At 33.8% G+C, this 23,518-nt stretch overlaps 1 protein-coding gene across 1 annotated transcript in view; it reads right to left on the bottom strand.

The window, feature by feature from the left end:
- Positions 1-22,256, bottom strand: part of LOC122135122 (V-set and transmembrane domain-containing protein 2-like protein) — a 46,668-nt gene extending 24,412 nt beyond the window's left edge. Inside the window, exon 1 of the mRNA XM_042713611.1 lies at positions 21,933-22,256. Within this exon, the coding sequence (XP_042569545.1) occupies positions 21,933-22,050 (118 nt within the window). The 5' untranslated portion in view covers positions 22,051-22,256. The remainder of the gene's footprint in view (positions 1-21,932) is intronic.
- Positions 22,257-23,518: the final 1,262 nt, after the last annotated feature.

Genomic DNA, 23,518 nt, shown 5'->3' with positions numbered 1-23,518 from the left:
ATTTAATTACATTTATTGTGTGTTTTATGTATTTTATCCTTATAATAAAATGAACAATAGTTTTAATATAAGCTTAAAAACAGAATATAAGCAACATACTGACATAAAACTTAAAATAAAAATATCAAAATTCATCCAAGATGGATAAAAACACTGATTATTACACTGACAATTATTGATATTAAAAATATTAAATGATATTTCAAAAATAAATATACAGTCAAACTACCTAATGTAATAATAAATATGTGATATAATGTATCTAATGTAAATATAAATGTGTGATATATTATCCTTTTATAGTGTTTAATTTTTATGGAGTCAAAATATTAATTGTTATACTGAAAATTATTGGTAAAATTTTGACCAATTCAATTGTAAATTGATCAGAAATATTATTAAGTGTAAAAATTAAATTATATAATCTAATAAATTATATTGAGTTACATAATTGTGTGCATATGTGTATCATTATAGTAAAGTAACATAAATTAAAAATAGCAAAATTCATCCAAGATGGTGGGCGATTTAGAAATAAATTATGAATATTATTGCATTCAACAGCAAAAAATATTTAATACTGTAATGTATCAATACTAAAAATTAGCAGTCTATTTAAAAAACGGACAGCTTTGTCCAACACATATGCTTTGTATTTGATTTGTTTATTAGAGCATTGCATCTTTAGCTTAACAACAATATGCTAATGCCAAACTCTACTGTAAGTAAAGTCTGAGTCGAGTCTCCTGTGCGCTTCACAGCAATATTTCTGTGACACACATAGTTATAAATCAATTATATATGAGCTTCAGTGTCAGTCAGGATGCTGCCTGTAGACAGCAGTCTCACAGGTTTGGGGAAAGAGTTTTGAGACAGATGTGTGTTCAGAAACACTCCTGTCTCAAATCACACACACGTCCGTCCACACTTTCTGCTGGTTTAACAAACGAATCCAGCAGGAATCAGTGCGCAGATGAGAGACAGAACAGAAACAAATGATGGATTTGTTTGCTGATGTTAGTAGGAGGTGAGCTATAATTATCCCCTGACACACCACACACACACAAACACAACTCATTCACTGTAAATGAATGCCACCAGTGGATAGAGACAGTAAAGCCTTCTTTACACTTTGCATCAGTCACCCAATTTCCTCACCATCCAACCAACCAAATAAATAAACAAATAAAAATGCTTACAAACAAATTTTATTAGAAGAAAAACAAGTCAAATGTGCACCTCATGTGTGAATATGCTGTCGCCATAATAACATAATACTACACATAATTATCATTTTTAGTATTTCAGTGTTTTGCTTCTGTTGATTTCAGGGTTATTATAATTAACCAGAACTAAAAGTTATCTAAAATAAAATAAATGTTAAATAAAATATAAATGAAAACCTTAAACTTATTTCATTTCAGGTAGTTTGCCAGGAAACATTTCCCATTTTCATTTAGTTTAACTTGATGAACTAAAATACCTAAAACTGAAATACAAATAAAAACTATATAGAAATTTAAAATAATAATAATACAACTGACAAAATAAAACTGACTGACCCTGGGACAGTTGTCACTCATAAATCCAGTTTTAGCTGAAGAATAGGAAACAAACAATGCAAGTGTGAGTAATAATAATGCTATATTTGCTTGCTATCACTAATTAAATATGCTTATATTAATGCAATATTAAAAATGCCAATGCAAAAGCCAGGACAACAGGTGAATAGAGTAAAAAAATTACTAATAAATATCACCGTTTCCCCAGTTGACTGATTACATTAAGAATTACAAAAATGATTACATTAAGAATAACAAAAACAATATTTCATAAAAATTATTCATAAAATATACACAAAAATATGCACAAATTTGCATTAGTTTCCAGAAAATAAATCTGAACATTGAATAAAGACAGGTTCAAAGGTTTTTAATGAGATTATTTATTACTCCTCTTATTAATTAATAAATAAAAAAAAAAAAACAAAAAAAAGAAAAAAAATAATCACTAAATACATTTTTAGGAATAAAATGTGTGATATATGAACATTATGATGTCTGAACTAACCCCTCTATAAAAATGTTCAGAATATAAAGAAGAATAAAACTCTAAAATCTGGTGCATGTAAGTACTACTGAAGTGGAGATGAAAACTAATAATAAACAGCCTTAAAAATATACAGTATATTGTAAATGAAATCAACAGATGCAAATAGTGTGATAATAAAATCTGTGTGAATGATAGGAACAAACCGTTCAGTAAAAACCTTCAGAATATAGAGAGGAATAAAACTGCTAAGTTTGGTGTTTGTAAGTGCTGCTGAAGTGGAGGAGAAAACTTTAAAAAATATGTATTGTAACTGAAATCTACAGATGGAAAAAGATAAAGTGTAATAATAAAATCAGACTAATTACTGTATATATGAACAAACCCCTCAGTAAAAATCTTCAGAATATAGAGAGGAATAAAACTGCTAAGTTTGGTGTTTGTAAGTGCTGCTGAAGTGATATAAAAAACAAAAAAAAATATATATTGTACTTGAAATCGTAGATGCAAATAGATAAAGTGTAATACTAAAATCAGACTAATTACTGTATATATAAAACTGTTAAGTTTGGTGTTTGTAAGTGCTGCTGAAGTGGAGTAGGGCTGCAACTAACGATTATTTTGATAATCGATTAATCGGTCGATTATTTTTACGATTAATCGATGAATCGGTTTATGTACTTATATTTTTAGTTTTGCCCATTTTTTCCCCAAGTAAATTATTAACAAAGGGTCTTTATTCATTCAACATAGACTTTTTTAGAGATTTTAACCATTTTGCATTGTCATATCCTCATCAAAAACATATTTCCCACCTGGAGTTGTGTTTTATTATGTGTTAGTTATCCTTTGTCGAACTCTTCTGCAATCAAAACACTGACCCATACATACTCTAGCAAATTTCACAAGGAGATTTCAAATAATGTTTTCACCATGGCAGTCCTTAGGGCTCCTAAAGTAGTTTAATATCCCGAACCAAAGCTTATAAGGAATCTTTCAGAACATATTATCACGAAGAATAAGAATAAAACAGAATTAAAATTGCAGTAAATTGCATTTTATTATTTTTTTCCTGTAAACACACAGCTTATACCTGGGAAACAGCTTTATAGCTTATGGTGTGAAATTGTAAACAATCCTTCGAATAAAGTGCCAATGGCATGAAACCTGAATGGAACTCACATTTTAAAGTAAAATTAAAGTAAAATCCATCAGAAGGTTGTCCAGAAAAAAAAATTGGACACACACAAAAAACCTGCTGTGTGAAAAAGAGCAGTGAATACTTAGAAAAAAAGTGCATTTCAAATACATTTAAACATTAACCTCTCTCAGTCAGTCATAATTAGGCTGCATAACTGAATTATGAACTGGTAAACGACAAAGCTTTAAATGTTAATTGTTAAAAAGCAATGTTATCAAGCTTTTACGACTAAACATTTGCAAACAACATTGTACTGCAGAATCTACACAAATAAAAGTCTTTTGCACACTGTGATTTTCATCGGATTTAAATATGTAGTGGTCCTTATAACAGTGCAAAATTCAAAAATGTAATAAAGCGATAAAATGTTAACAAAACAGCTTATGCCTGAACTGACAGGATTCAACTACCTGTGGGAAATGAGGCAGAACACTATTCACATCATTATTTGAGAAAAACTTTGCATTGCAGTGCAAAAAGGTCAACATGTCCAAATGTTCAGGGCTTAACAGTTAGGCTTGCTCTCTTTTTGCTCTCCACACTTTGGATGACTTCGTCCGATTAGTTTTATCTTCCGCTTTTTTCTTTTTTTTCTCGAGCTTACTCCCACTGCCGCCTGCCTCACCCATCACGCTGAATGCTGCAGAGACGCTGTGCGGGAAGCACGGGACATAAAACGAGGCCAGCTATTGGCTATTCGCTACTTCTCCTGCTGTACTGGCTGAGTAAAACCTCCGGTGGCTCATTACTGCCACACTTTGGTCACCACAGATTTAAAATATGCACGAAAGTGAGCCGCTTACGGCAAATAAAAATTATTTAGCAAAGCGAATCGATTACTACATTAGTTGACAACTATTTTAATAATCGATTTTAATCGATTAAATCGATTAGTTGTTTCAGCTCTAATAGGAACAAAACTGTTAAGTTTGGTGTATGCAAGTGCTGCTGAAGTGGAGGAGAAAACTTTTAAAGATATCTATTGAAATTTTAATCTACAGACGCAAACAGACAAAATACAATAAAAGTGTATTTTGGATGTTTTCTTTTTAGTCTCAAAATCGACCAGTGCATGAAAAACAATGTTATTGCCTATAGTCTCTTACCTACAATTTTCTCATTCTTAAATAAAGAGTGTTAATGGTTTTGTGCTGCCAGGTTTTCGTATGGACGTGATTGACACTATAAAAGCACACGTCTGTACTGTCACTGTAATCGTTAACCTCATTCAATCGTTAATTGTTAAAGGCGTGCTGTTAAACAGTCAGCTTTCACTGCCGAGCCATTGTGTGCTTTATGAGGACTGCAGACACTCACGACCCAAGAAAGAGCAATCTTTTGCGAAACAAGGATAGTTTTCAAGAAACTTCACAATTCCGGATGCCTTTTTTGAACTCGCTATTGGTGAGGATTTGATCTGATGTATCCATGACAACAGCAAACCCGAGCGAAGCACAGATGACAGTTATTCACCATCAACCCAAAAGAGCCCCATCATTTCCATCTGAGGAACATCTGTGTGTTGATGGAGGGCAGTGGTATGAGAAATGAAGCAGCGAGAATTAAACAGCTTCATCAAATGCTGAAGAAAAGACAAGCGCTGGAGTTTTTTGTGTTTGCTGTTTTGTAAGACTCACGGTTGACATGACCTTATATAATATAATAAAGTGCATCAATAAAAGGTCAGATACTGATACTGAAATCAGCTCAAACTCCCACACAGTGTCTGGGAAATTACTTTATAGTGCAAAAAAACAAAAATCTTTTTAATTAGATACATAGATAACAAACAAACAAAACAGGGCAATTCTTGGCAAGAATGATCTGTAAATTGGAATTTATGACAGTCAAAACTCTGGACTTTATGACAAATCAAACTGAATCACAAACTCTACAATGCTGAAGCATAAAGCAAAGCTAATGTGTGACAGATGAATGAAGACGTCTCTCATCTCTCCGCCCACAACAGCACAGCCACTTGAGAGCATCCAGCCACCCACAGACCGAGAGATATGACAGCGATAGTGATCAGAGGACGGGCTGTGTTCACACATATCTGTGCTTCACGTCTAATCTCTTTATCAGCGCATGAAGACACAGACCTGCTGGGACCAGCTGACACAAAACTACATACAATCGACAAACTCAAACTGGATTCCTCACAACGCCATGCAATGGTTTAGATCAGGGTTCCTCAATAGGCAGCCCAAATGTTTGGCCCGCACTAATTTCAAATAATGTGGCATGAAAATTCAAACACAGCATCAGAAAGTGACATTAACTTACATTGTGTCTACACCGGACGAGAGTGGCGCCACGCAACAAAATACAATAGAACTTATTATAATCAATGATAGAATCGCAATCACGATTTGCGAGACGTTGCGGTTTGGCTAATCGTAAAGGCTGCGATGTGGAACGCGATATTTCTCTGTTCCAGAGCATATGCATGGCTGCCAGCCTTGAGTGGCAGCCTTACTAACCAATAGAGTGAGCTATTTATCATTTCTCCCCAATCAGCTCTGCTCTAGCCAACTGCATAAACGCCCACCATAAAAAATACAAACAAAAAAAAAAACATCAAAAAAGCGGGAGAGAGAATGTGTGTGATTAGGCATCTACAGGGTCAGATCGATAGTTAGGGCAGTAAATTATTACTAAAGAAAAACTGTGTTACAAAGGCTGTGTTTGCAAGAGCTGTGTCACAAGACATATCAAGAGCTCCCTTTTGCAAGAGCTGTGTCACAAGACATATCAAGAGCTCCCTTATCGGTTCTGCTTTCAGTACTGGAGAATAAAAAATACATTCTTAGATGTTATTATTAGTACATGAACATTATATTGCACATTTTATCTCCCCAACAGATTTTAATTTGAAATAAGTTTATAATGCATGTTCGCTATTCCCAATTCAGAAGACCGCACACAAAGCCTCTCAAAGTGTCTCTGAATTCTTCTCATACTCGCTCCTCTCTGCCGCGTCTCACGGAGGAGCCATTTACACCGCATACACGCAGCTTGTCTCGGTTAAATTCGCACGCGGGTCCACAACGAACGTCTCCACGAGCGCATCTGGCAATAAGGACAAGGTTGATGCACACACGCAACCTGTGGCAACTCGCACCTGGCTCCGCGTTTAAAACAAGTGTAAATTCAGTCTAACTGCTTTGCTAATTTCACTTGGATGAAATGAAACATTCAGTACACTAGTTCTTAAAATCCCAAATGCTGAAAAATTTATAAATCAGCCTATGTAACCTATGTAATACTTTAATAATTGACTGAAGTAATACAGTTCTTTATTTGCAGAAAATAAACTAATCTTTTCTGTGAAATTCAGTAATTAAGTAAATTCTGTAAAAGTAGTAATACCATTATAATATCCCATGCTGAAAAACAAACAAACAATAGAACACCTCCCAAAACCCAATAGAAAATTTAATGGATTTAAGGGTTATAATGGGAATTATATTGGCTTTAATGGAAACTATAATGGTGTCTACTGGTATTTGATGGATTCTATTGGTTGGATGTAATCTGGCAGATGGGGAAAAAATAGAACAACAGTAATTCCTGGAATAATGGCCAAAACACACTACAAAAAGGAATTTTGTAATTGTTTTAATGGAAACCATAAGAATTTCTGTGATGATTTCTATTGTGTTTTTTTTTTCATTCTAGCAACTTCAAAGCAGGAATGCAAGGCCTCCTGAACACCATAGAAACAACATAGCAACACTCTGACAGAACACCCTAGAAATCATTTAATCACCCCACCCTAGCAACTGCACACATCCAAACAGAACACCTTAGATATGGCATAGCAATGCCTTGGCAATCACCCAGAACACCCTAGAAACCATCCCACACTACCTGCTGCATATCAGGAATGCAAACACCCACCCATAAGACCTTTGCAGCCGCATAGTAACAGTCTGGCAACCACCCAGAACACCCTAGAAACCACTTAGCAACCACTTACACTCAAACAGAACACCTTAACAATGGCATAACAATGCCCTGGCAACCACCCAGTATACCCTAGAAACCACCCCACCCTAAGCAACTGCATAGCAGGAATGCAAACACCTAGTCAGAAGAGCTTAGCAACAGCATAGTAACACCCTGGCAACCACACAGAACACTCTAGCATCATTGTGCTGATTCATGAAATCCTAAATAGACATTTTTCCTCCATGGGGTAAATAATTCCCATGAGCTGAAATCAAAAGTGTGGAAAACATTCGTGATTTGGCTCAAAGACACCTTAAGCATTCTAAACCGCTGACTTTCCATAAGCAGCGCTGAGGCTGGTCTGGGATCAGGAGGCAGGAGCGTCTCTGGAAGATTAGCTCATCGGCGTCTTTCTGCTCCAGCACCTGAGGATCAGCACAGGCTTTTTGGAAAACATACAGTCCAGGAAGCTGAACAAAGCGGGGCGAGTTTCCGTTTCTGCTCTCGCCCCATTCAGCGTGACATTGACAAACGACGCGGTGCGGGAGGACATGTGCAACCTTCCCATGAACGCAACCAAACTAGACAGATGCAGCTGCCACACCGATAACCACGCCAGAGAGAGAGAGAACGAAAGAAAGAAAGACAGCACGCAAGAGAGAGACAGAAAGCATGCAAAAAAAGAAAGAAAAGAAGAAAGAAAGAAGACCTCTTGTTTTAAAGATTAATAAACCAAAAATGATCAAAACAGTCATCATTTACACACCCTGAATCATTGGTTCTTTTTAATGATCCATCTGAACTGATTCACAAAGCATTTTTAAATTAATGACTGTAACAAATTTGTTTGGGAGTAAAGCTGTGAGGTGGGCGGCATGTTGGAAACATAAAACCATGATAAATAGCAGCATTTATCTAAATATTTACTCCACTACACACACACACAAAAGTGCTGCACAGAGACTTGTATGGAAGCTTATTTCTGGTTCTGAATAAAAAATTAATAAAAAGGTCATTGCGACTTCTTATCTTACACTTTTTTCACAATTCAATGGGATAAAAATCAGAACAGTGAATTCAGATTTTACGATAAACACAATCAGAATTGTGAGATAAAATGCTGTAATTAACTTTAAAAAAAAATATATTCTGTGAGGAAAACACAAAACAATTAAATTTTTTTCTTGCAATTCTGAGTTTATCTCACAATTCTAACTTTTTTTTTCTTTTTCTTTTTTTTTGCAATTCTAAGAAAAAAGTCTGAAATAAGTAAGTTACAAACTCAGAATTGCGAGAAAAAGTCAGAATTTGGGGGAACAAAAAGCTGCAGTTAACATTATTTTTATTTTGTGGCGAAAATACTAAATATAGTTCTTTTCCTCACAATTGCAAGTTTGACACTTTTCTTCTCAGAAGTGTGAGTTTTCTGTAACTGCGATTTAACACTTTTGCAATTATTTTTTTCCCCAGAATTGTGAGAAAAAAGTCTGAATTGTGTTTGTTTCCACTACGAAATAAAGTTAATTACAACTCTTTCATTACACAGTTCTGACTGTTTTCTCGTAATTGCGAGTTTATATCTCGCAATTCTGACATTTTTTCTGAGAATTGTGAAAAATAGTCAGAATTATAAGATAAAAAGTCACAAATTAAAAAAAAAATTTCAGTGATTTGCAAGTGTATATTTTGCAATAGTGAATTAAAATATTGTGAGAAAAAAGTCTGAATTGTGAGACAAAGTCAAAATTTATTTTTTTATTAACTTTTTTCATGGCGGAAAAAAAAGGAAAAAAAAAAGAAAATTCAGTGTGTTTTTTGTGAGTTTTTATCACACAATTCAGACTTTTACTTCTCAGAATTGCAAGTTCAAATGTTGCAATTGCTAATTAGGCCTAACATCTTGAGAAAATAAGAATTTGCAATTACCTTTATTTTTTTTATTTCATGCTGGAAATAAGCTTCCACACTTTTGCATAATTAACAAATACGTTTTCTGAAACACAACAGTTCACTAACAAATACAGTTCAAAATGCAATTTTATAATACATTAACGTTGCTTTTATGTATTTTTGAGCTTTACAGTTCCTGTTGACTATACCTATTTATTTACAAAGTAAGTCAAAATCTTTCACAATTTTAAGTACGAACATAGATCTAATAAGTAATCATGCATTCTGCATGCTGTATATACACAGCAGTCATGACATCCTAAACAAACATTATATGGAAAAGAACAGCATCTGAAGTTTAATTTTTGGCTGCACTATCCCTTTACAAACAAACTCATGCATTTGTCATGAATGTCCAGATGAACATCAGCGTTTTCAGATAAAAACTTTGAAAAAGACTTAAGAACTGAATCTATCCTTAAGTAGTGCTGTGCAAATTAGACTTAATTATTTCATATCTTCTCAGCGTGAGAGTGACACAAAGAACATTAGCGTTAGATTGAGGCTTTAAAAGCGCTCGGGCTGTGTGGCAGAAAGACAAAAGCTGAGAGAGGAGAATGAATTGGCTTCGCTGTATTAAGAAGAATAACAGAGAAGGAAAGTGTGTCACTTTCAATATTCAGCCACACATCAGGAGAGGACGGCATACACAAACACACAAAAGATTCATCAGAACTGACTTCACTAATGAGCCATACGAAATAAACCGACTTTTTGACGGAACGCTCACTTTTCATGAACGAGTGAGTGTGAAAATTTATGAGCTCACATCTAATGGATAAATGATGTTATTCTGGCTGAAAAAAAAATAAAAAACATATGAAATAAACATTTTTAAGTTATAAAAGACCCAGCAAAGCAAACAACATCCAAAATTAAATTAATTTATTTTCATATTCATATTAAAAGCTAACTGCAGTCTTGCTGTTCAAAAGATTGGCTCAGAAATATAATTTTTTATGCTCACAGAGGCTGAATTTATTTGATCAAAAATACAGTAAAAGCAGTAATATTGTGAAATATTTTTTACAATTAAAAATAGTTCACTCCAGTCTTCAGTGTCACATGATCTTCAGAAATCATTCTAATATGATGATTTGCTGCTCAAGAAACATTTCTGATTATTATCAATGTTGAAAACAGTTGTGCTGCACAATATTTTTATGGAAACTGTGATACATTTTATTTTTCAGGATACTTTGATGATTAGAATGTTCAAAAGAACAGCGTTTATTTGAAATAGAAATCTTTTATAACACTATAAATATCTTTACTGTCACTTTTGATCAATTTAATGCATCCTTGCTGAATACATTAATAATTCATATATCCTTGCTGAATAAATATATATATATATATATCATATAAAATAAGATCTTACTGGCCCCAAATTTTTGAATAATAGTGTAAAAAAAAAAAAAAAAAAAAAATAAAAAAAAAAAAAAAAAAAAAAATTGAATATACGCAATCAAATATCAAATATATCCAACATATTCTGTAAAAACTTTCATTATTAATATACTGTAAGCCAGCATGAATATTTTGGCATCTATTATTGACTTGTCTCATTCTCATTCAATATCTCTTTTACTTACTCATTCACTCATAAATACTATCTAATGTTTGTATTTTTTGCCCCGTTGATCCTGTCATAGCACTTAATCTAGCTTTAGAAACCAGGGTTGAATGTACCATTTTATTGAATGAAATACATATGAATCACCCAAATATAAAAACAGAAATCCTCAATATGCCATTATGGATACATTTAATGGCAAATCAATTTATAATGTAATGTTTGTACGAAAAACAGACATAACTTAGTTTTACACAAGCATCTTGCAGCTTTAAGTGACAGTGAACGGCGCTTGAATCATATCTCAGGGGTGAATCTCACGGACGGTTCACGTCCTCTCACATTGTAAACATGTCTTGTTGCAGAAGACAGCATGAGCGTAAAGCATCGCTCTCATCCCGACGGACCTGTCAGTGACCAGTGATCTCTTCACGAGCGGCTGCCTCAGCCCCCAGGTGCCTCAAATCATCTCACATTTCTCTCCAGAAACGCCTCATAAACCACAATCTATAGCATAATATCACGGGACAAGCACTAGGAGAAAAAGAGACGCCCCAGCCGCAGAAACAAGCATGTCTCCGGCCCTGCGGCCACACCAAACACGTCATGATTCACTGCAAAAGAGGCTCTGGAACAAACAGCGGACGAGATAATGAGCCAAAGACGAAATAAAACACCTTCCATTATACGGTTAGTGGTTTGTTTGGATGTCACTAAGACTCTTCTTCTCAATGCGAGTTTATGATCGCACTTTTCTGCACTTTTCACTACTACTGAGCTGTTTTAAGCATATCCTAACACTTTTTCTGCATGCATTTAAATGATAAATTACCAGTGAAAATGCTGTTATGGATCTGAAAGCACCAGGGTGATAATATATTACACACTTCTGGTACATACGGCAGCCAGAATTAATAATAAAACACATTTGGTGGTTCCCAAAATATAGAACACACTACTGGATTTTCTTTAGGAAACAATTAATTTGAAGCTTGTATACATAATTCCTCATAAAGGTATTTCCATAATGCCTATATATTTGCCTGTTTACTAAAGTAAAATATACATATTAGTAACTTAAAAGTAAACTAAATTAACTAAATTAAAAAAAATAAAAAATAAAGTAAAATATACATATTAGTAACTTAAAAGTAAACTAAAGTAACTAAAGTACTAAGATTAAACTAAAAATGTAATAAAAATAAATTAATTAAAAAAGCTTAAAATAATAAAGGCATAACACACGAATCACGTGGATGTACTATACACACTCCATGTTATTATTGCTAACTAAATCTAAAATTAATTTTCATTCCATAAAATAAAATAAAATAAAATGTTTTTTAAAACATTTTTAAAAGTTCAAATTTTTAAAAGTTGAAGTACTAAAATGACTAAAGCTAAAATACAAAATAAAAGCTAAATACAATACTTAAAAAATAAAACTAATAAAAAAGACAAAAGCTTATCAAAAATATGAAAATATAAATAACTACTACACTGCAAAAAAAAAAATCTATAAAACTAGGGCACAATGTACTGTATTATTAATAACAATACAGTACTGTTATTACTAAAATAACACTGATTCTAATGCATGTTCAACACCCAATGTCAGGTGTTACAGCATGCATTCAAATGCATTTCATTTTAAAGGTGGAACCATCAATAGGAAAATATTTTCATTTGTTTTGTACCATTACATTACAAAAAAATGTATAGCACTAAAATAATGCAATGCGATAAGCCATCATGCACAGACTTCATATAGAAGTGCTACTGAAATTTCCTAAAACACTTTCTGCCTTTTAACCTATAAGGATAATGAGGACGGGAAATGATACCAATTTGTTTTTTGGTTTCATCACATCACTCTGAGCAGCAGCAGTTTTCAATGAGATGGCGAGAGATGAAGTGTGTGTGTGATTATCACAGAACCGGCCGTCCTACATTCGTCAGGCCCGGAGAGACACTCCAGCATGTGTGATATCTCAGCGGGCGGCCCGTGCTGCCCATCGCCCGCAGGTCACACACACACAGATCTCCAGCTGTGTTTGTAGCTTAATGCATTCAACATGCACATATATGATGGAGAAACCAGCGAAACACACACACACACAGTGCTGGAGAATCATTAAACTGAGCGGAGAGCAGAGGAGAGGGGCAGAGAGATGAATTATTTAACGCAACGGCAACCAAATGAATAAACAAACACATGAAGCGAGAGATGGCAAGCGCCTCCACTACACCCACGCCTGACAACAAACATCTTCCTGCTACTGTATCCATACACAGTCTCAAACCAGCACAGACAACAATATCTGATGCACATCACATGAGGAGAGCATCTGAACGACTAATCATTGATCAGTTTTTATAATTTAATGAGTAAAGGCACACTTATACACTACAAAATGTGTGAGCAACCTACCTAAACAGCATGCACACACACACACACACACACACACACAAACATATATATTTACATTATATTTACATTATATTTATATATATATATATATATATATATATATATATATGAAGACTTTAAATGCAAAAGCTTCCAAGTGCTGTCAGAAATTTTCTTCTAAAATTAGCATTTTTATCAGGCTCCTATGTTTATGTTCAGTTATTTCACTTTAATGGCAACGAAAAAGACCTATTACCTATTAAAAGATTACTGAACCCAACCATAGGAGCCTGATAAAAATGCTCATTTTCAATTTGCATTTTCAGTAAGTACACCCACTAATCCCACATACCAATCTTAAAAACCAACCATAAAATCAACCAACATACACAACGCATAATACAAACCATTAATGTGAACCAGTGGATCAACAAGAAGCTAATGTGCTTTTTAAAATTCTAAATAATTAAGACAGTAAGACACATTGTCATATATACGTTTAAAATGAATATAATAATTCATATGACTCATCCCTTTTCTTAAAAATGGTTTAAAGCCTGAAATGTGATGTCTATCATTTTATAAGACTTTTTGTTTTGTGAAAACCTGTATCTGAATTGTAAATCATGTAATTTTATGCTTTAATATGTTACAATATTTCCCTGCCCCACTCATACGGTATTAATTTTATTTGTGTAAGTCTTAAAAAAGGGTCATAAAAGCCTAGAATTCAATTTTTTTATCCTAGAAATTCATCTCGGGCTACTAAAATCTGAAGACTGTGCCTGCCTAAAGGGCTGCCAGGGATTTCGAAATTTTGCGAGTCCTGTATATAATACAAATAGTTAAATATATAACTACTTTACATTTAAATTTGACTTTTTTTTTCATTTACTTATGTATAATTATTTTAAACATACACACACACTTATATAAAATAATTCTTGTAAAGTCAGCCAATTAGATTAGAGCTTGTCGTTTCAATGAAACTCTTGCTATATTTGATGTGTAACGGCCATCAGACGGTGTTGGCCGTGTGAGACTGAGACCCAGGTGGCGGCACAAGTGTTTGGACAGAGCTCAGGTAACTGAGCTGAGCGAGTGAATCTTGAGTTGTAAACACAGCTAATTAAACAGGGTTATTTAACATTTCGCATCTTCATTTGTCCCGTTCTGTCGCCATCGAGTCCCAACATGCCCCTCAATTAACCCTGACGTCCAAATGCCACCAGATTGTCTTCATCCTCGTTTCCTGTGGATTCAGCACTCGAAGGCAAACAAAAGAGCGGCGCCGAGGAGGAAGACGAGCTGGGGAGCGTGTGCGAGCGCCTCCAGATCTGTTTGGAGAGGATGTGGAGTCCAACGGCTCATGTGTGCCAGCAGACGGTCGCTGCCAACGGCTCCCCGGGAGGTGTGCGACGGCCAGCCTGGCAGAAATGTGTCTAATGTGAGATAAGCTGTCTCTCCACTGAGGAGAATTCAGCTCGCGCTCGCCTCTGTCTTTACTCTTCACATCAAGGCAGGAGGGGAAGATGGCGGTCACAAAGAGAAGAAAGACTGAAACACAAGCTGCTTGAGAACACAGAGGGGGAGAGAGAGAGAGACAGAGAGAGAGAGAGAGAAACAAAGAAAAAAGAAAGAAAGAATGATAGAAAGGGAAAAAAGAAAAAGAAAGAAAAGACGAACAAAACAATGTTTATTACTTTTTTACTTTTAAACTACTTACATATAATATTTTTATATAAAAATATAAAAATATGAAGTAAAAATATTTTTACTACTACTAATATATATATAAAAATTTCTTATTTTATATGATTTTGTGCATGCTTTAGTTGTGCTTTTAACAGTTTGCATGGTAAAATGGTCTGAAAATGTTAAAAGGGATTTAATGTAGCATAAAAAAGTTAAAAAAATAAATAAAAACAAAGTACAAATGCTTATTTTTCATATTTTATTTATTATAGTTTGTGTGTATTAAGAGTATGTGTATGTGTATGTGTGTGTACATATATTCAATTATATTTTTTTTATTTTAGATGATTTAGAGTTTTTTATATTTCAGCAGTGGTGCTTTAGCTGTGAAACAGTTTTTGCAGTAAAATGGGCTCAAAATGTAAAAATACAGGGTTTTTAATGTAACTTAAGTAAAAAAACAAAAAACAAACAAAAAAAGGTAATAATGAAAAACAGAAAGATACCAACAAAAGAAATGCTTCTTTTTCTTATTCATTTTAAAACATAAATGTTAAGTATATTTTATTTGAAATTGTATAATTTTTAATATATTTCTAATTACATTTTTTTTTTTTTTTAATTTAGGGTTTTTAAGTCAGCATGTTAAGTTAAAGATAATACACATGTGTAGGTTCCATTTAATTGATATTTTTATACGCAAGGCACATCTCATGTAAACATCTTCTATAAATCCTGTCCAATCAAGAACATGTGAATCTCAAAGTTCCAAAACATCGATTTGATCTTGTTTAGATCCTCGATACAATCATCCGAAGAGATGATTCATGTACAATCCACATCACAAACATCGCAAAGCATCTGCTGGATGTCGACGGGGAATGTTTTAGCTTCACGCCACAGATGAGCAAACGCTGAAAAAATGACACCGTCCAGATGTAATCGCACACTTAGATGTCTGACGAACACCAGAAACAGAGAGAAATGAACCGAAAGAGACGGGAGGCACAGAAAGAAAGACATTTATAGATTTTAGAAGAAAGAGAGCGAGAGAGAGACGCGGTGGTCCAGCAAAATGTTAACGGATTGATTCTTGTTAAGTGATATAAATGAGCGTCTCTTTTCAGACTGTCTGAACACCAAACAAACCAAAAAAACAAAAAAATAAAAACAAACCTCAAACTACACAAAAAACACACGAACAAACCAAACAAAATCCTGACTCAAAAGCCTCTCTACCGTCTCCAGAAGGCCTGAGTCTTTGAAGAAAGCGAGCATTTAAGACACATTTCTGAAGTGAAGGAGAGCTAAAAACCTCCTCGACTAAACCAAAGCTACAGTCTGACTCACAGTGAACGCCGTACATTTATACTAGTCTCAATATTACAAAGATGCTTAAAACCACTCATATAACACACAAACGTTAAACTGGCCACTCTAATCAGATAACCTCTAATTCCTGTCACATTAATGAGTCATAACACATAAAACACTCAGCACTTAAAATGCTGTCGGAAACTGTAACAGAATGAGTTAATCATCATAAAATAGATATTGTGAAACTATGATGCACATCACCTACACATATACAAATATATATATATATATATATAATACATCATAAAATATTACAATAAATAATACATTTATTCAATTCAGATGCCACATCTTCATTAAATTCAACCTAAAATCCTGCTCTAAACAGTGATATTTATTAAGATACTATTTTTTTAATATATATATATATATATATATATATATATATATATATAATTTTCAATTTAATTTTCATTTAAGTTAAAGTTTTAGCAATTTGTTGTGTTTTTGTAATTTTTATTATAGTTGTTTTAATGTCTATATAGTTTTTATTATTTATTTATTTTAGTTTTAGTTAGTTATTTTAGTACATCAAGTTAAACTAAATGAAAATGAGAAATGTTGCTTTGACAACTAGTTGAAATAATTTTTTTTTTTTTTTTTGTTAATGTTTCAAGTAACAACTTTTTTCTAGTATATTTTTTCATGGTTTTAATTAATTAGATTTATATGTTATACTGTATACGAATTATATTTATTTTAATTATAATAACCCAGATTCGAAACCTAGTGAGCTGCCTATCGTGACAGTATTTTATTACTATAATTAACTAAAACTGAAACTAAAACCATACAAACATTTTTGTTACTTGAAATAAAATAAATGTTAACTGAAACAAAATAAAATATAAAAACCTCTCATTTTAAGTTAGTTTAACTTGAATAAGTAAAATAACTAAAACTGTAATGAGTAACAACTAGGCTATACTGACATATAAAAACAAAAGCTAAAATTTCTACTAAAACTTTAACATTAAAATAAAAACTGATTCTGAATAAAAACTGTAATAGCATCTAAATGGTACTAAAATAACTGCATAATAGTTGCACTCCCAACCAAATGCATGTATGCTCTGTAGAAAAGAAAATTTCAACACCAAAAAGTATGCATAAAAAATAATTCAAATTAAAAACAGCCAAAATGCACCCAATATTTGTGTGCTGTCTGTTTCGATGATTATTCGAGCAGCATGTCATTAGTTTAGCAACACGCCAGCTTCAACCTCTGCTGTAATCAATGCTAAGCACTAGTCAGGGCTCTAGTGCACTTCTCAAGAGGCCCGGAGCGCTAATGAGACGCTGTCTATAAAGAACTATTCAAATCACTCACGTGTGAGCTTTCATTAGGGTTTCACTTCAGTTAGGATGCTGCCTACGTAGGTGGCTCACTAGGAGTGCGTCTCAATCACTAATGCACCGAAATGTGCACTCCATAAAAATGGGAATAACGTTACAATATTAACTTACCAGAAATGTAGATGTTTTCTTCACTCTCAAAGCATCAGAAATGGAGGATGAACACATGATTTATGATGACACTAAATAAAAATTGGTTATATTTAAAGAAGAAACCAATCCAATGTATAATTGACATCTGAGGCTTAATACTATAGAAAAGTAATACATGTTTTTTCAGTTAAGAGTGTTTTCAGCTTGTTTATTTTCATATGAAATTATGGCATGCAGTTGCTTCAAACAATGGTATAAACATCATTCAATGTAAATTGTAATAATCGTTAATTAATAATCGCAATTTCATCGACAATGATGAATTTTGTCATAATTGTGCAGCCCTACTTCCTGTTATATTAAATGCTGCAGTTTCAAAGGATAGCACATAAAATGCTGCTAGAAGCTGTAAATTAGCTAATCATCATAAAAATATGATGGAAATATGCAATAAAATATAAAATACTAAGACAATAAATTAAGCTCCATAATTATGATTTACGTGCACAGTGTTCTTCTAACAGATCTTACATCTTGCATTTTTTCCAGAGGTAACTTGTGTGTATGTGTGTGTGTGTGTGTGTGTGTGTGTGTGTGTGTGTGTGTGTTCGAAGTCAGCTGTAAAATCCACATCAACAGCTTCAGTGATGTTGAAACGCAGCTGCAAACCTGCAGAAAACACTGAACGAGCATCGAACCGCAGCTCACAAGAGCAAGCGCCATCCAATGAAGAGAAATCTGCCCGAGCGGCAGGTGATGTCAGCGGTCATTGGATTGAGTGATGGCTGGAGAAATAAAGTGTGTGTGTGTGTGTGTCTCATGAACACATCACTGCTGATGCTTATTAGTGTTCGCTGACTGCAGCTGTTTCTGTAAACAAACCAGTAACTAACTTATTAAAAAATGCCATTGGACATGTGCTGCAGTTTTAACACACACACACAGATTTGTGGTGTAATAATACAGAATTAATATATAAGTTATGCAAATTAAAAATTATATAAATATCATTAAATACATCACAATGAGACAGAACAGCACAACTAGCACACAGAGAGAAATATATGAAATATATATATATAAATATATATATAAACAAAATTTTAAGACATTATTGCCTATTAAGAACCCCCACATTCATTCTGTGTAATAAAAAAATTAAATTATGAAATTTAAATTTGCAAAGTATGTTTGTATATGCACACTGTTGTGGTATTTGCTGTACTGAATTAATTAATGGTTATTTGTCATTTTAAAATAATTAAAAAAAAATAATAATAATAAGTAAAACCTCAATGTGCCCAGACAGCATTGTTTTAAAAAATACTGATCATAAAAATAAGCTTAATATATAAGACTTAATATTTTTGGCAAAATAAACATATAATTTTCTTCTGCTTTTGGCATGAAATATGGCTCAGACATTTGATGTTTACCTTCATATTTCAGTTAATGTTTCTACAAACTTTCAATTAAGCGACAGTATCACAAAAAATCTAAGCATCTATTAAAAAAAAAAAAGCATCTCCAATGTTTCCACAGCTTTTACTGAAATGACTTTCTCAATCCTTGCTGTTCCTTGATCTTCAGTAGCATCTCATGATCAACCGTTTCCCCCGAACACACACTGAGAGGAAAAACACAACTCTCTGTGGAGAATTAGAGGAGAGGTGAACACGACAGTCCACTGTGAGACCGCTGAACACACGAAGACAAAGCACTGCTCCCTGATCAGACCGAGTGCTGAAGAAATGACAGTTCAGAGAGATTAGCACAAGTCTAAACCCGCATCGTCTACCTGCAGTCTGAAAAAACACCAGATAAACAAACATTCTGAAGAACTGAGTCGTTTTTGAGGATTTTAAGATTCAGCAATCAACCTTTGAAATGTATGAAAAACCTAAATAAATAAAATAAATATTCTGATAAAAAAAAAAAAAAAAAAAAAAAAAAAAAAAATAAAAATATTTAAAAAATAAAAATAAAAAGAAAAAAAAAGTAAAAAGAAAAACAACAATCAAAATTTCAAAGCCTATAAAGAACCACAAAAATAAAAATACGTAATATTAAATAAAAATAAAAAAATATTTTAACTAAATAAATATAAATAAGCAAATAAATGAATAAATAAAAAAAATTAATAAATAAATAAATGCCTTTTCTTTTGAAAAATAAACTCTTAAAAACAACAATAAAAAAAATCAACAATAAAAAACATTCAAAACAAAAACCAGGCCAGTCAATGACTTTGTTAATAGAATAGGATTTTCTACGTATTCAAGACAGCACCTAAACACAGTCAGAGATGTTTAGAACAGAAAACTCTACTGCCGTAGAAAATGAGATTCCTCTTTAGTCTTTACGCTATTGCTATTCATCTGACGTGTGCTGTGCTGCGGAGAGCGGTCCGCGGGGTCTGCGCTCTTTGTTTCATTACTGTGAGGTCAGAGGAAAACAGAGCTTTTAAGTTGTTGTTGACATTAATTAAGCCTCGTTACCAAAGGCCACGGTATTCCCAGCGGCGGGAAAATGAACGCAAAGGTATTGAACACAAGCTGTCCATCAGAGACGCAGAAAGCAATTCGGCTTTAAATGTTTCGCTAAAAAATGAACAATTACAACACAATTAAGAAACACTCTGCTTGACCTAATTGGGTGAATCTCACCAAAATATGGCCAGTCATAAGGAAACACAAAGCAATTATATACTGTTTTTTTGCATTGTAATATATTTTCAAGCCTTCGTCCAAGACCATTGAACTCAGTGGGCCTAAATTCATATTTGATAAATAAAACTTGGGCAAATCAACAAATAAAGATCCTCCTAATCTTTCCATAACCTGTCAAAGCTATTTAAAGGAAACACAGTCTTAGTTTAAATCCACTGCAGTCTGATCTCGCCAATAGTCCACTAAATCCATCACAAGATCATACAAGCGTCCAGGCCTGCATGTCCAATAATCCAGAACATTCAGATGGCTTTCCTGATCTTACTGTATTGGCCCTCTTAATATTCCTCATGAATATCGGCTCTGATCAAATTCAGCTCTTTAATTTCATGGTGAGCGACCCACAATCCGCCGTGTGAACTCTTTCATCAGCATGACGCATGCCTGGGTTCATCAGCACTGATTTATTCATTGCAGCAGTCATCTTTTGTTCGCACAATTGCCAAAACTTCTTAAATGAATACAGAATAAGCATATTTTACACAGTCCTTTCCATTTCCAGGAGCATTTGCATACAGTTTGAAGAATGTGTTCAATATCCAGGCACCACAATTATGGCTAATTACAGTATGACTAGAATCTTGAAATGCACGTAATGATTTTTCCTTTCTCTTTCTGCAACGAAAACAACAAATAGGCCAATTTATAGAATTATAAACCCAGAATCTCAAGCATCTTTGGCCAAAAAGGAGGGAGGTTAAGTACATAAATGTAAAAAAAACACTATGCCATATGGCATAACCCATAAAAACTATGACTGAAATACCAATATTAAGGTATTTTTAATCATTTGATACCATCTAGGTATCAAAAGTCATGAAACAGACCAAATTTCAACCAGGACCTTGGAAAACCAGTATATTTCTCATCAAAGTACACATTGTCCAATTAAAAATGAACATTTTAAGCATTTTCATTTTTATGTTTTTGGACAATCTCAATACAGCATTACCAAGTTAATCATTAAAATGCCTTAAAAAGAGCATCGTTGACCCATAGTACTTCTTCATAAGGTTCAAAAGCCACAGAATGATATTCCTGGACACTACTATGAAGATTATACCATGGTATTATTTGACAAAACCATTCAGTACCATGGGATAAATCAGCATTTAACACCATCAGTGATTCTTAAGTCATCCAGAAGAGTTTTTACGAGGTTAAAAATCTAGTGAATGGTAACACCACGTTTTAAACCATGGTAATGCTGTGCTTTGGGTACTACAATATGGCAAGGCATTGTCTGAAGTACGTTAAAGGACCTTGGTATATGAATATATCAAACTAACAATACCAAGGTACCACCTGATACCAATGATGGCAATACCATGGTATTCTTTGTAGGTGGTACCTTAAAGTACCATGATATCACCATCAGATACCATGGTAGCACCTGTCAATAACCCCAGTGCAGTTGTGTTGGTGATGAACGGCTCTGCGCATCTCCATCATTGTGCCGTTCGGCTTCAAATGACAGCCGTTTACGAACCTCGAACCCGTGAACGTGCGAGTACAGAACCGGATCGAGCCCACACATCTTACCGTTGTTGGATATGTGGTTCTCCACGTCGTCGCTTCCAGCTTGTCTGAGACTGGCACTAAGTTGGATGTAGAGTCCCATACAATGTAAACTCCTCAGAATCACTCCAAACGCGCCCATCACTGCTCCCTGCAAAACACTCTCTCACATCAGGTGGAAATACACGGCTTTAAGAGATAGATCCAGGTGTGGTGAGTGATTGCTGGTGCTTTTTGTCCCTGATGACGGCGGGCAGGAGCGGCTGAGAGGAGGTTGCGTGTGTTTGCAGTCGCCCACTGATGCGATTCGAGACTCCGCGAAGAGAAACTCCCCGGATCTAACCGACGCGGCGGAGGGAACAGCGCGAGGAGGAAGCGCGGCGGCTGTCATTAGGGAATTTCAATTAGGCGGAGTAATATTTTGAAGATAGAACCTTCGCGCTTAACGGTCAAATCTCAACGGTCATCGTGGGTTGAGGTGAAATTAAATTTTAAAATGTTTCTGGGGTAAATTTAACTTATGACGTTTGAAGGTTATATTTAAGTAATCAATCGTTGACAGCAGAAGAGTAACTCAAAATTTTCGTATTTTTGATTGCGCAAAACTGGTGCTTACTAGCTACTGAATACTGCCTATTTGATAAAGATATTGTGTGAAACAATATCCAATATGGAATGATAAACATCGTATAAATTAGTTTATGAAAGTGTTTTTACATAACTTCGTTGTGTTAGTGGTAGGCTGATTTATCTGTAGATATTGGGATAAAATCTGTGCCTAAGTGGCTAATTAATAGAAATGATCATTCCGTTTAAAGAGATAATTCAACTATAAAAATTATTTTATTTTTCATCTGCTCACCTAATCCTGCATGACTATTTATTCTAAGAAAAACAAAAAGAGATTTTTAAAAATGTCAGTGTTTTGTTAATGATAGAAATACATAGAGATTTTAAATGACATTAGGATGAGAACATGATTGTAGTTTGAACTGTGTTTTGAAAGACGATTCAAGGGTTCATTGAAATTCTGCAATTGTGAATCTGCATCTATTTTACAACCATTCCACGAATTATGCTGCACATTAAATTCAACAAGTCGAGTTATCACACTGATTAAATGATTAATTTAAAATATATATATTTCCAATGATTTAAAGGCTGTTTGATCTCATAAGTACTTAAGTACTTAATACAAATAAAATACTTACAGTATATTGAGTTGTAGCTATACTAAACTTTTACTCAATTAAAAATGCACAATTATAATGATTAAAATTTTTTCCCTTTTCTTTTTGAGAGGAAAACAAAATATACTCACGACATTTAAACCCAGAGTCCTTTGACAGTAGAGCTAAAAAGGGCACTGGTTTTCATGCCTTTCACAATGCATGACATTATCTTAAAAATAGACCCTGGATACTTTTATGATGGAAGCATAAAAAAATAACACTGCACTCTTTGAAATGCCTTAAAAGTAGACTACAGTATGAATCCAGTAATCTGTATACAGTGCCATAAAATATCATTAAAGCACTCTGATACCTCCACGGAGCTTTTTGTAAGAATTAAAATAAGTTTACATGTTTTTTGGGAGATAAATGCTCAGG

Source organism: Cyprinus carpio, chromosome A23 (assembly GCF_018340385.1).
Source record: "Cyprinus carpio isolate SPL01 chromosome A23, ASM1834038v1, whole genome shotgun sequence".
Classification (NCBI taxonomy): Eukaryota; Metazoa; Chordata; class Actinopteri; order Cypriniformes; family Cyprinidae; genus Cyprinus; species Cyprinus carpio.
The sequence above is the reverse complement of the archived record's forward strand: the minus strand, read 5'-3'. Positions and strand labels throughout refer to the sequence as shown.